The 13,918-nt window shown below is 38.3% G+C and overlaps 3 protein-coding genes across 3 annotated transcripts in view; 1 reads left to right on the top strand and 2 right to left on the bottom strand.

Moving 5' to 3' along the window:
- The window catches only part of LOC144638597 (uncharacterized), a 30,817-nt gene that overhangs the window by 5,571 nt on the left and 11,328 nt on the right, over positions 1–13,918 (bottom strand). The window contains exons 8-11 of the mRNA XM_078497786.1: positions 12,783–12,943; positions 11,737–11,932; positions 9,804–10,205; positions 1,398–1,601 (exon numbers count right to left, since the gene is read on the bottom strand). Coding sequence (XP_078353912.1) covers positions 1,398–1,601; positions 9,804–10,205; positions 11,737–11,932; positions 12,783–12,943 — 963 coding nt within the window. The remainder of the gene's footprint in view (positions 1–1,397; positions 1,602–9,803; positions 10,206–11,736; positions 11,933–12,782; positions 12,944–13,918) is intronic.
- LOC144639010 (uncharacterized) lies at positions 2,571–7,281 on the top strand. The gene is made up of 10 exons (XM_078498276.1): positions 2,571–2,951; positions 3,202–3,459; positions 3,683–3,767; positions 4,002–4,170; positions 4,276–4,867; positions 5,049–5,299; positions 5,741–5,883; positions 6,317–6,488; positions 6,665–6,825; positions 7,097–7,281. Exons 1-10 carry the CDS (start codon positions 2,571–2,573, stop codon positions 7,279–7,281), a joined length of 2,397 nt encoding a protein of 798 aa, XP_078354402.1.
- Positions 7,065–8,875, bottom strand: LOC144638674 (uncharacterized). Its single transcript, XM_078497898.1, has 3 exons — positions 8,647–8,875; positions 8,237–8,452; positions 7,065–7,871 (listed from the first exon to the last, which is right to left on the bottom strand). The coding sequence occupies exons 1-3, from the start codon at positions 8,814–8,816 to the stop codon at positions 7,712–7,714; spliced, it is 546 nt and encodes a 181-aa protein (XP_078354024.1). The 5' UTR covers positions 8,817–8,875; the 3' UTR covers positions 7,065–7,711.

The raw sequence follows: 13,918 nt of genomic DNA, 5'->3' as shown, positions 1-13,918 counted from the left end.
GCAGAATGCAATATGGAACAATTGAAAGTATGATGGTTTATATATGTTCGTGTTTATTTGCTTTATTTTACTTTCGGAAAAACTGTTCACAGGCTACTTGTACTCTTTCCCAGGTGTTCCTTACGCTAATCTTTGCAAACGTAACACGACACTTTTGTTCGTTTGTAACAAAATACTTTTGTCTTCCTTGAAAATGCGATAACATGAAACTTTTGTTTTTGGTTTGTTTTACGGCGGCATCGATGACATTTGTTTAATTTAATTAAGTTACGGATTAGACTGCACGAAAGACGATTCTCAAAAACTAAAGAAACAAATCTAATCAAAAAACATATTTTTCGACAGGTTTTTTAAAACGCAGTACAGCTAGGATATTTGTTTCCTGGTTATCAGGTGTTCACGCCGAAAATCCCGGTGCAAGTTTTTGCATACCTAATTACGAAAGCGCTGTGAAAGTCTCAAAATCTAATTTAATTAATTTGCCGTTTTTACTTGGCGCCACGAAGTCTGCAGGAATCCTACCACAAACACGCAATACAAGCGATGTTCATGAGAGTTCCAGCAAAAAATGTAGACTAAACTGCGCATGCGTGTGGCGTAAAGAACGTTGCCCTAGAACGTCGAGTAGTACCACAAGGAGAGCAAAGGGTTTTCTGAAACAAATATATACGTTTGAGATCTTCATATGAAAGTAACGTAGATGTGCTCCAGGTTTTACCTAGGGGTACGGTCAGGTGCTCCCCACCCCCACCCCCTCCACAAGGAATAATTAATTAATTGATATTAATTAATTAATTGCTGATTAAAAGTTTACACCATAGTGCTTTAGCGCTTGAGGGGTTTAGGGGTTTATCACACGACTGCCCACCAAACCATCACAAAAGTGCATTCTGCACTAAAAAGAGTATAATCAAGGGAAAAAACACTGGAGGTACGTAAAACTCGCTCTCTGTGGCTCTCTTTGTCGCTCATACTAAAGAAGTATCGGTATGCTTATATTTTTCTTTCAGTTATTGAAAAGATAGTTATATTTTGTCGGCATTTTTTGTTGTTTTTTGCCCCCTCGCTAGTAGCTTTTACTCACAACTCAAAAAACCGTCGAGCCGAGAAAAAGTTTCATAATGCCCGGTCATTACAAGAAAATAATGCCCGCTCAGCAGCCAATCAGAGCGCGCGTACTATTGTAGACATATAATAAAACGGATTGCGATATGGGTTTTTGAAATACTGTTAGGCTGAACAGTTTTCAAAGTTAGTCTTGTTTGATTGTAACTTATCGTTATAACGTTCGGGAGATATATTTGGTTGTAATGAAGCTATGGTTTTGTCATTTAGATCCTTGGAATGTTGTTCTTTCCATTCGTGTAATAAGAACAAGCAAAACATGTCCACTGTACCTATCTGCAGTATTCCTGTAGACCTGAGGGTCACTTCATAGTACCATCCAGAAGGGTAAGGTGGCACCGCACACATGCCACGCCCTACACATAACGTGGCGTGCACGCTCTCAAACGTCCAGTTCGGATTGGAAGCCTCCAGACGATCAGCACTCAACACAAGGGATGAGGTCTTTGTCTGCTCGTCTAATTCCACTACAAGCTCTAGGTATTACAACAAGAAATAATAAGACGAAATGTTAGATGGGGGATGTCATATTATGGAAATGAGAGCACTTGCTTTCACCGTCGCTTGCATCTAAGCGTGACCACATGCCGCCGAAACATGATCTAATTGGGTATCAAACGTGGCATGATTGGTCATCAAACATTTGAAGTTTGGCAGACCGTTCTATTCAAGAAACTGCAGCCAAAACAGTGAAGAAATAGCGGGTCTTTTTATGCCACGCAAACGAAGATGATCTAACGAACAGCAAAAACGAGTGGTGATTTTAAATTGCTATTTTCAATATTTTGACCGATCAGAAACGACACGCTCCCCCGGGAAAATTCCTCTTAGATACCAGAAAATGCATTCGAAATAAATAATTTAACGTTCAGCGCTTATTGTTTTTTTTTGTTTTTTTTTTGTAAAACGTTGCGATAAAGAGACGTTGCTCCACAAAACGTTCGATATAACTACTCAATGACCCTTAAAACCTTACACCAAGACACAAACCTTTCTCGCCATGTTGAAATACGGGCAAATGAGATGTTACCAGAACGAATGAGAACAGAAGAGACAATTTCACTTCTATTGTTACAAAAATAATAACCTTTAGCATTGCTTGAAAACAACCGTATTGTCCTATAAACCTAACCCATTTGTTCAGAGCGAAACTGAGCAGTAATTAAAGGTCAAATGCAACGAAATTTGACTCAATTTTATTTTAAGTTTTTCTTAACTTTATATGAAAGGAAATACTGCAAATAATCATAATCCAAAGTTTTAAATCATTTCGTCAAAACGCCGCCGAGATATTCGAAGTTAAAAACAGCAGTTTTTCTTCGCTTCACAAACGGAACGGCTCGGAGAAACTTCGGAAAAATTGTCGGAATTTGATCTTGTGACGTCATATGTGGCGAGCTTCCCGCACAAGAAAGGCGGGAAATGCAAAACTTAGAACTACAAGTATGGTGTTTTGTGCTGCTTTTAATTGCAGTAATAATTCAAAATCTGGTGTTAGCTTTTTCACATTCCCTTTGAAAGACGAACAACGTTGCAAGGAATGGGTAAGGTTGATGAAAAGAAAGGATTTCATCCCAACAAACGCATCTCGTCTGTGTTCAGCACATTTTTCTGTGCAAAGCTTCGAGCAGAATCTAACGCTGAGGGCTCAACTGGGAGCCGAGTTCAAGCCGCAAAGACTTCGTTTAAAATCCGATGCTGTCCCAACAATATTTAACTTTACACAGAATCCGGGAAAGCAGAGTGAAGACAACGGAAACGCTGCAAAGCGCTCAACAGATACAGAGCACTGTCGCTCGGCCTTTGCGAAACGCAGAAAACTGGAGGTAAGAGAGTTGTTAGCTATAGTCAAGAATCATATTGATCATTTGTGTTCGCGTTGAAAAATATTCTCAATCATTTAGCAAAGACTCAGATTAAAACTACTTGAAAGTATAGAAATCAAACTAACCTTTAAAATCAATCGCATTTTTTGACACGATACAAAATGACCTAAGAATTAAGTCAACAACACGGCACGTAAATTTACCTTTCGGTATTGTCCATAACAGTCTCATTTTTCATCTTCATGATCAGATGCTAGAAGAATTGCTTAACCAGCCCGAGACAGCATCTGACGTACAGGAAGTCATTGCCGATACAAGTGGAGAAGATATATCGACGGATGAAAGCGTCGAAGCAGTTCCATGTGAAAAAGATTGTAGCAGGGCAGGCTTCCGATGCCAGTTTACAATTTACGGTAGACTACGACCTGAGCGCAGAGAAAAAACACCGCCAGAGAAAGCCACTCCGCACACTACAGCTGATGTTCCCTCTAAAACTCAAGCTCCATCGGTTCGTGTCCTGCCATATTTTTATATATATATATACATATCAGTTTTTCAGAATTGTTTTCATTAAATACAACTTGCAGAGATATTAGATATGTCTTCTGAAAGCATTGTTTAACTATAACGTACTTTTTTCATAGAGGAGGATATTTGAACCCCTACACTTTGTTAACTGCTGCTAATACAAAGCTTGCTTTTTCTTAGCTTTAAAACTTTTATCATTTCAGTATTCTCCGTCTAAGAGAAGCCAAGCAATCCAAACCAGAAGACGAGATTATCGGTCTATCCAGACCCAAACAGCCGTCAAAAAAAGTAAGTTTGAACCTTGCATATATTAGTTTTAGAGCTCGATCGATTTCAATTCTATATATCTACATGGTAAAAACCACGCTTATAGCAGAGCCTCCTTAAGGTGGAGAAATACAAGATACAAAAACCCTCAAATTGTCGCGCAACATTGTTGCGTTGCCAGTTGAACGAGTTGTTTCCCGTATTTCCATCTCGCGCTCAACTTGTCTCGCAACTTGTTTTTGCATTTGTCACCAGCGCTTTCTAGTGCAGTGCAGTGTTCCATCATTGAAGAGAACATAGATGAACCCAAAGAGGTTAAATTGGAAGAAGTTGATGAAGATGAAGGTGAAGATCAAGATGAGAGCGGCGATGAAAACGATGACCCGGACTACAATTGCTATGAAGATCAAGAAGACAAAGAGTGGTAAGTTACAATGTTCACCTTTCGTCACGTGCTATTGTGGAAATAAACTTTAATTTCTCAGGAGATTAAATGTTTTAATTTATTATTATTACTATGCATTTTTAGGAGCTTGGAAGATTTGGAAGAGGACATCAAAGATGAGGGCGATGCTGAGGATGACGACATCACAGACCGAGTTGAAGAAAACGCCCCATTTGGAAGAAAGTTCTTAGTCTTTCAAAGTTCCCTGTTCGAGCTTTTTCAGCAGTGCTCTACGTGTCTTGCGCCATCGGTACCTAAAATCCAAAAGATAATTGGTACCATGGTCGTCATAGAGGCAAAATGCTGCAAAGGTCACACCCGAATTTGGAAGAGCCAACAGTGTGATGGAACGCTTCCTTGGGGAAACATGTTGTGTGCGGCTGGAACATTGTTTACAGGAAGCAATCCCACACGTGTAGTCAGTTTTTTTAGGCAAATTGGAATGTCCTATATTTCACTAAGGGCATACTTTTACCTTCAAAAATTGTACCTTATCCCTGCTGTAAATAGTGTTTGGAATGGTGAACAGCAGTCCCTGTTGACATCATTCCAGGGTAAAGTCCTAGATGTTGGAGGTGACGCAAGGTGTGATTCCCCTGGCCACTGTGCAAAATATGGTGCCTACCACTTGGTGGAACTCAGCAGCAAAAAAGTACTTACTGTTGAGCTTGTACAGGTAAATCCTATCAGCATATTTATGCCCATTTCACAGCTTAGGTTGACTTGTTTTTGCTAATGAAAATAAGGCCTGACGACAACAGTATTTTTGCCTGGTTATTCCTATATAATGTAAATAACATCTTAAATGTGAACTATTTTGGAGCTTAACAATTACATTTACATTTCATTTTCCTTAGAGCAATGAAGTCAAGAACCCATACCACATGGAGTTAGAGGGGCTGAAAAGGGGACTAGCTGTGGTAAAAAATGCTGAAGTGACTGTTGCAACCTTAATCACTGACAGACATTCTGGGGTGAAGAAATATATGAGGATAAACGAGGAACAAATTGACCACAGATTTGACTGCTGGCATCTTTCCACAAGTATGAAGCAGTTGTGTTTATATTATGGGCAGTGCTTGGTTAAGCATAACATTCCTCCAAACCTGTATATATACGTATTAAAACAGCAATTTAATTTTAATCCCTGAATATTACATTTCCTTCCTAACTGAGATTCTAGCCATCAGGTTTTTAACTGAAATGAAATTTTTACATATCATATCAGTTCCACTTAATTGAAATATGCCACAACAAAATTAACTTAACTGTGTTTCTATAAGAAAACGAACTCAAACATTTTGCACAGAGATTCTTCACTTTCTTTGACCATGTATGTTATTCAGGTACATGTATTTTTTATCAATATCAAACCATCTCAAGCATAAAATGAAATTGTTTCCTGTGATTAAATAAATGACTTTTTGTATTTGTATGATTGACAGATATATCCAAAAAAATTGAGGCTGTAGCCAAAAAAAAAAAATTGCACAATTGTGGGAAAGTGGAAACAAAGTATCTCCAACCACTTGTATTGGTGTGCCGCCAGCAGTGGAGGAGATGGAAAACAAGTCCAAGCCAAGTGGTTGTCCATTACCAACCATGTCATTAATGTGCATGACGGTCATTCGCCAGACTTTCCACAGTGTGCTCATGGCCCTTTAGAAGACAATAGGGAATGGTTAAAGAAAGGTACATAAGACAAAATAGCTGTAGTGGTGGAGCTATGATGTGGGTATAATAATTGACTAACAACCTTCTCCTTCCTATATAAGTAAGAATAATGCACACTTATTCAGGTGCCAAATTTCAATTTCCTCTTTATTTCTAAACTACCTTTCTTTCAATGACCTGGGTCTTTTAGTATGTCTCCTGTTTTTCAACACTGCAAAGACTTGAGAGGGGAAAAGGGGGCTATTTCTATTTTAGCAACTAACATTATTTTAGCAGCTACTGTAGAATATGAAAACAATATTTAAATAAAAATAATTTTCCTTTTAACATGTATCCAAGTGTGAAATGAACCTTTGTTAAGAAATATGGTTGATGCTGTAGATGATGAAAAAATACATCAACATAACAAGCTAAACAACATGCAGTTACCTTTTCTTTGACCTTTTCCTAGGTACCAAAGCACACAAAGAACTGGAGGCAGTTGTCAGCAAACCGTTCCTCCTAAAAGATCTTGCTAAGATCTCTTCATCCCATCAAACATCTATGGTTGAAGTCCTTCACAAAGTTGACATCTACTTTGCTCCAAAACACACCCACTTCTTTTATCAAGCGATGAAAGCAAGGTACACTATGTACACTACAGGAAGTGCATTATGTTACTTTGAAACAACATTTCAAATAAGCTCTCTTCTTATAAATTATGCAAGGAAAAATGTGTTGCTCAAACAGTGCAAAAGAGTTATTATATATAAATATGAACTTTGAATTCATAACACTAAATTCTTTACATTATTTTCAGACTCCAAATTGCTGCACTCCACTTTAATGAAAACTCAGACAAACCCCAAAGGAAGGTATCGAAAGGCGAGAATGTGGGTACTGGCCAGTGGCTTATTTCATATCCAAAGTACCGCAAGGGAGGAGCTGTAGCTAAGGAAATCAAAGTTGCTTGTACATACGGTAATAAACAATGTATAAAGTTATACCTTTTACTCGTAAACACAACAATTTGCTTCTACTCTTTCTACTGTTACAGCTAACACAACAGATGAAAATAAATCTATCTTCTATGACTATATGCAAAGGTGAATGTAGTTAACAACTATAGATAGGCTTAGAACATTTCTGTTTGTTTAATGGATATGTATACTTAAGCACTGTAGGGGTGCAAAATGGTAGTTTATTTTATTCCTCTGACAATTAACACAAATAATTTCTACTGTTATAACAGATTATGTCACAAGACTATTTGATGCTGTCAGGGAAAGAAGACAGAGGCTTCCTTCATACAGAATTGCATTAAGGGACATTCAGCCAGCTCTGCAAGCTACACCCAAACCCTTGACAACTCAGCAGACGAGAGAACTCAAGGAAGTAGTGGTGGCAAGACACAAGTCAAGATTTAATAAGGATTAGTCTAAGAAATTGCTTAGTCTTAAGGCATTTTGGATAATGAGCTGGTAGCTTTGTTAACTTTTACAGAACTGTATTTTCAGTGGTATTTAAACTACATGGTGGTTTAGTGTGACCCTTGGTACAAATTGGCATTCCTTTTGTTCTGGTGTATGGAAATAGGTGTGAATGAATATGACAAAGGATATTGCCAGATTGCTCCAAATGTAAAATTAAGCCACAACATACACGTAAACATTAAATTGCCTGCCAGTAATACCTGACCAGAACAAAAAAACCTAGACAAATGTGATACAGAACTGGTTATCTAAATTTAGTTAACAATTTCCTGAGCTATAATTATAAAAGGTAATGTAACCTAACAATAACATGATTGATAGCAACGTAAGCAAACACAATATGTAGATGTTGCTACATCATTTTGTGTAACTTTTTACTGGACATATTCAAAGCCTTTGTAATTTCCGCTTTCACTAGGAAAGCTTCCCCTGATTTCTTTTACAACACAGGATGGCACAGGTATTCTAATTTTCCTCCCCAACTTCTTATGGATCCAGTATGTCCATTGTCGATAGGCTACATATCTGTATGTACTAAGAGAAAATAATATGCTATAACTCATATAGCCATGCCATGAAAAAAGGCTATTTAACATGGAATTAAAAAACAATAAGATGGTAAGGGGGTATGTTGTGTATAATTCTCAAGGTGTGCAAAAAGTCTCCTGACCTTTTCTCAGTAGAGAACAGGTTTATGCAGGACCCCTATCCCTCCCATCCAAAAACAGTGACATACCGGTACTTTGTAAACAAAATTGCATGGCACAAATATGTTGGTGCACATTTCCATCACAAATTTCAATATATCCGGGAGAATATTACTAAAGAATAGAAAGAAGGAAAAAAATAATAATTACATTGTACATGTACAAAGTAATTTAAATGAGAAAAACCCATACTCATTTGGAGGTTCGTCATCGATAGGCCCTTCAATTTCTAGGTACTGGTTGAAAGCTGTTTCAATAACATCCGGATTGGTACACACAGCTGAAAAGTTTTCGTTTTCAGTAATACAAGCCATTCCCGACGGTATTTTGTCGCAAATTTTTACATTCTCGCGACAGCAGACACTCTCATGACCGGTTGGCATTGCCACACAGTTTCCACAAATGCACCTATACAGCGTGTAAAACGACATACACTAGATCAGCGCTAACATTTGCACAAAACTGCTATCAGGTAAAAGCAATAGACTTTATAGATTATATTACCTACTAAATGCAAGACAAAGACTTCAAGAAAAGCTGTACTAATTTATTGAATCAGTGCTTCATTATCAACAAGCGTGTAACATAATTCAAAGGCTCACCAATCTACTTGACCAATTCTCTCAATGTTGACATCGCCATTTTCTTCCTCACTTGCCGAGTCAGATTCGCTCGAGTTCTCGTCTGAATTCGAATGTCCTAAAACTAGTGGCTCGAATTGGTATGGCTGAATTTGCATGTTTTCAAAGCTTACGTCCAGGCTGTCGTCCATTTCATCGAACAAACACTTGAAAAATCGCTTAAAGAATCGGAGAAGAAGCAAGTAAATTATGGAGTTACGAAGAAACACGTGAAACCAGCTCGCCACACCTGACGTAACAAATACTTTTACTCGTTTCCACTTCGCGCGCGGCCATTTCTGCTTTGTTTTCGTGAAGCCGTCGGAAATCGTCGGATTTTCTCCTTTTAAGCGCCAGAATTATCTACAATTTGCACAAAAACCAATTTCAAGTGTTTACAACGATTAGTGCTGCCATTAACGACAAGTTTTTGAGCAAAAGAAAACTTTCGAAATTTCGTTGCATTTGACCTTTAAAGAGGCCTTTTTCATGAGAAGTCCACCCACCCTTAAATAGCCAGTTTTTCATAAAGGGCATGATCCTGCAGTAGCCTAACATTTTTTTATTATAACTGAAAACCTTTAAACCAATTGCCCGCATTTACTTGTTTTTTATGTATCTAAGTTGAAGGTTGGTCTATTCTGGTAATAGTAACCACCGGTACTGTTACAAAATCAATAATATGACGTCCATAAGCAACATATTCTCAGTAATTTTTCGTTTGTTTTTTTTAATTCATTTTTTTTTTTTCATGTTTCTGTAAAAAAAGTGGGGGGGGGGGGCTTTAGCCCCTCCCTCTCCGCAGTCCCTATGCGTGTTAGGAATGCATTCACTACAATAGAGCGGTTTTCACTTGAGTGTCGAAAGTAATTTGCGTTTGCATTGGTTTTGCATTACTACGCTTTGTGATTGGTTTAAAACCCTCGCGCCACTTTCTCAGCCAATCAGAAGTAAAACCAAAACCAATCATGACGCGCTCGCGCACGTTTTCCCGCGCTTCGTGCCAGCTACATGTATTTTCTTCGAGTTTTGATTGGTTTACTGGATTGTCTGTGTTTTTTGTCATTGGCTAGATAATTACTTTGGTTTGGGTTTTACGATACTCAATTGAAAACTGCTCTAAACTACGTTGTACATACCAGTATAATATTTCCCCAGCATAGTCATACAGCAACATGTGTTAAGAAGCATTTCTATGGCGAGTTCAATATGGTGAATTGTGGATGAACTTGCAGTAAGCAGCCGACACCATATGATCTGCATAGCCCCGGCCTTGAAAAAATGATCACGGGATTCCTCTAGATTGGAAATCAAGTCGATACAGTTGTACAGCGTTATTATGCTCATTCCAGTCAGGTTGGAGACTGCTTCATCTAAGTCGTCATGAATTATCGTCTCTCCCGACACTGTTTCTGACTGGAGAGTTTTCGTGCTGGACTTTTTCAGTAAAGTGCTTTTAAATTGAGTGCTTTTCAGTGGAGTAGATACATCTGTGGTGTTGCCATAGACTGGAGTTCTTAGGCCACTTGCAGTTAGTTTGACTGAAAAATTAATGAAAAGAGTTTTCAGAACAGGTTAAAACTACTTACATCGCCAACTGCATAGGACCCCTCGTATAGGTCTACCTTATGGTCACTTATTTTCGCGGGAACTTTTAATTTCGCGAAAATTGAACAAGCATATTTCGCGGGACTTAAATTTCGCGATTTGGCCGAAAAATTACGATTAAAGGAATTAATTTCGCGAAAATTGTTAAAATACTGTTCTACATTAACAACAGTAATTCTCGAATTTGGCACATTTGATTTTAATTTAACACAGAAATAGTTTCCAATGTCACTGAACAAAACCATATAACAAAACGAAACTTAAAACAGTTTGACATGTTCCTTTATAACAAATAGAGCTAGTTTGACGACTGAACCAAGATAATTACGTAGTAAGTTGACGGTGACGTTGATTAATCGTAACGAATTGTAAAGAAGGGTATTAAAGTTCGCGTCGTTATTTTTCGCGAGAACCTTTTTTTCGCTGGTCTTTAATTACGTGATTTTTTGAAAATCGCGAAAATTAAGTCCCGCGAAAATAAGAAACAATAAGGTAGCCAAACGGGGCCGCAAGTAGACGCAATTTTGCGACTTCGTTTGCGTCCCTGACTTTTTACCGCCGACTGGCTAGCTCAGTTGGTAGAGCACTGGACTACCATGTGGAGGTCTCGGGTTCGATTCCCAGACCGGACCAAAACTCTTAACTAAGGTAAATATGTTGCCTTTGCAAAATGACAGTGCAAATGGTTAGATCTTTTAGTCTTCTCGGTAAAGGATGACTAACCATAGGTCATGTCTCCTGCATCTTCTACACTCTTATCACAAAGAGTAGGGAAATTTCACACTTACATAGGGGGTATCATTACTCATTCCTTCATTACTTGTAAACTGCACCGTAGGCAGTCTGGCAAAGTCCCCCAACCAGTGTTGTAAAATTACAGTAAAAACCTGTGAGTAAGAACCTATTGTTTTTCAGGTTAGCCTAAACAGCTTCTTACATAAAGGGTTATTAACACAAATTTAGGCTAATTAGGTTCTTAATTTCTGAAGAAAAAATTTCAATATTGTTATAAAGATTTTAGTGGTATTTGGCCTATTCCTTGTATAAAATTGGCATACCACATAAGTGCTTATGTAAAATTGAAGCACTAATAATTAAGAATATGACACGATATACAAGCACAGTAATGCTTTGTCCAAACTTATTCCCCAAAAGTAAACATTTTTAATCAATTTTACCAGTTTCCAAATTTGAGGCTAAATTGGTTCTTATAAAAATGGTATCTAATTTGCAAATTTTATCCCAACAGGTTCCTAAATGTTAGGTTCTTACTCGCGGGTTTTTACTGTTTCCCCTGACTCGTCTCCAGTCGTCTCTTATGCAAAAATTGTAAGACGGAAAGGTTGATGGTAAACTCAAGACGGACTCAAAAGATGACTGGGGACGAGTCAGCTGTATCCCTGAAACGCCCTGAGGGGAGTGGATAATAAGATATATACACAAAGGGGATTGGGGGGTACTTACCCTCTTCAGGCACAGTAGACAGTCTCCCAGTTTCATTTCCACCAAATACTCCAGTTTCATTTCCCAGGAGAGTGGTTTGTTCCAGTGTACCTGACTCTGAATTAATTCGCTGACTCAGCTTTTCAAGCTGTGTTTTGTTGATCAGACAAAGTAAGCCAAGAATTGAATCCAGCACATGGCATTCAGCGAACTTATCCTGAAATAGAACAAGGGTGTTACATTGTGCTGGTTCTGTACAATCGTCTCTAATTTTGAGACAGCATCCCCCAAAATCCAAATAAACTCTTAAAATTTATCATCAGTTTTGTGATAGCTGTAAAATCCTGCCATGGACCTACTATTTGAAAGAAACTAAGGTGAAAATCACTGTGTTTGGCTATTTTTAAGAGTATCACAGAAATCATAAAAAAATAAGAGTCATGGTTTTGGGGGATGCTGTCTCAAAATTAGAGACGTTTGTGTGGGTTTTGAACCATGTTTTAAAGTCCATAACTTCGTCTCTGTTCATCCTAAAAACATCAAATTTGGTCAGTGATCTTTCATGTGGTGGTGTCAGTTTATCGATTGGTTGACATTTGAAACTTGCCCCAATTCCCTGTGCTACTCTGGAATCATTTTTCGCCCCCATAGCCCTTTCGTTTCTCTTAGCCGGCTGGGCCTTAGCAGGGGAAAACGAAGGGCTCTGGGGACACAGGATTTCCAGTCCTAGAATCTAGGACTTCCAGTCTTCATGGATGCAGTCATGACGTTTCAAAAGAATGTATGAGAGAGTTGTTACGTTTTCGACTTCCGTTTAGGATTTCTTTGTTCCAAACAGCCAATCAAAAAAATCGAATTAATTCAAAAATCCTATGTCCCCAGAGCCCTTCATTTTTATCGTGCCAAGCCAGCTAAGAAAAACAAAAGCGCTATGGGGACAAGAATGCTCAGGAATGGCCAATGAGAAGTGGATCTGGATTTAAGGTACTAAATGTAGGCCATTACACTGATAAGACGAGTAATCGGGGTTAAACACATTGTGTTGCAGCAAAGCAAATCATAATTACATGGCTTTCTTTTGTGATACTGATGGCTGTGATGATTTTCATGGCACCAATACAGTGAGCTATAACAAGTGGATTAGCTCTGAGATGGTCTGCCGTCTTGCTTGCCATGTTGTCAATCAACTCCACTATGTATTCCATGAAACCCTCACTCTTCACCATCACTGAAAAAAATAATGCAATACATTGCTTGCTAAGTTTACTTTTCTGACGATTGTTTCTATTCTACACTATGGGAACTGGTGCAGACCTAAATTTAATTATTTTGGTGATCTATATTTATTTTACAGACAAAGTTATCCCCCAAAATGATAGGTCAAGATACTCGTTTATGAAAAGTTGATAATTTACTGCAGATTGAGGTTGAACGTTTACAGCAAGGCGCCCAAAAGTGTGACCACTTTTAATTTATTCACATTCTTTCGTGCAGATTTAATCCAATCAAAAGCCGTGGATAGCTTGCAGTTGACTTCTGATTGGATTAAATCTGCACGAAAGAATGTGAATAAATTAAAAGTGGTCACACTTTTGGGCGCCTTGCTGTAAACGCCTCATGCATCCCGTTATTAGTCACAGTTCGAAAAAAAGAACTTCTGTTCGCAGGTTACTTGCAAGACAAAATGACAGACATTCTAACAATGTTCTGTCTGGGAAAAAGCACGTTGTCACTTGTCCAGCGACTTTTACTAGAACATGTATTCATGTCTTTTTTCATCTTCAGTCGCAATAATAAGATCCAAGACAAATAAAATACCTCTTCTTATAATAGTTAATTGGAATGTGACAACGTGTCTTTTCCTAGGCAGAACGTTGTCATTCCCGCCTAGCATTGTCTGTCATTTTGCCTCGCAATACAATCAATCAACTGTGACGACGAACACAACAACTGAGACCGTTAAACACTCAACCTGAATCCGCTGTACCTCTCTAGCTAGCTCCAGCAATAAAGAAAACGACGCCACTTTTTAATTGTTAGCCTGCGAATACAGCCGCCTCTCATTCGCGTCCCACAACAAAGAGCCTCTTCGTTGCGGGACACGAATGAGAGGCGGCTGTATTCACAGGCTATTTAATTTTTCACACTATAATTATGCACGGAATTATGTACAGTAAGGATCAATGCATAATATGATACTTAG

Source organism: Oculina patagonica, chromosome 14 (assembly GCF_052425735.1).
Source record: "Oculina patagonica isolate OP01 chromosome 14, crgOcupat, whole genome shotgun sequence".
NCBI classification, from domain to species: domain Eukaryota; kingdom Metazoa; phylum Cnidaria; class Anthozoa; order Scleractinia; family Oculinidae; genus Oculina; species Oculina patagonica.
The sequence above is the reverse complement of the archived record's forward strand: the minus strand, read 5'-3'. Positions and strand labels throughout refer to the sequence as shown.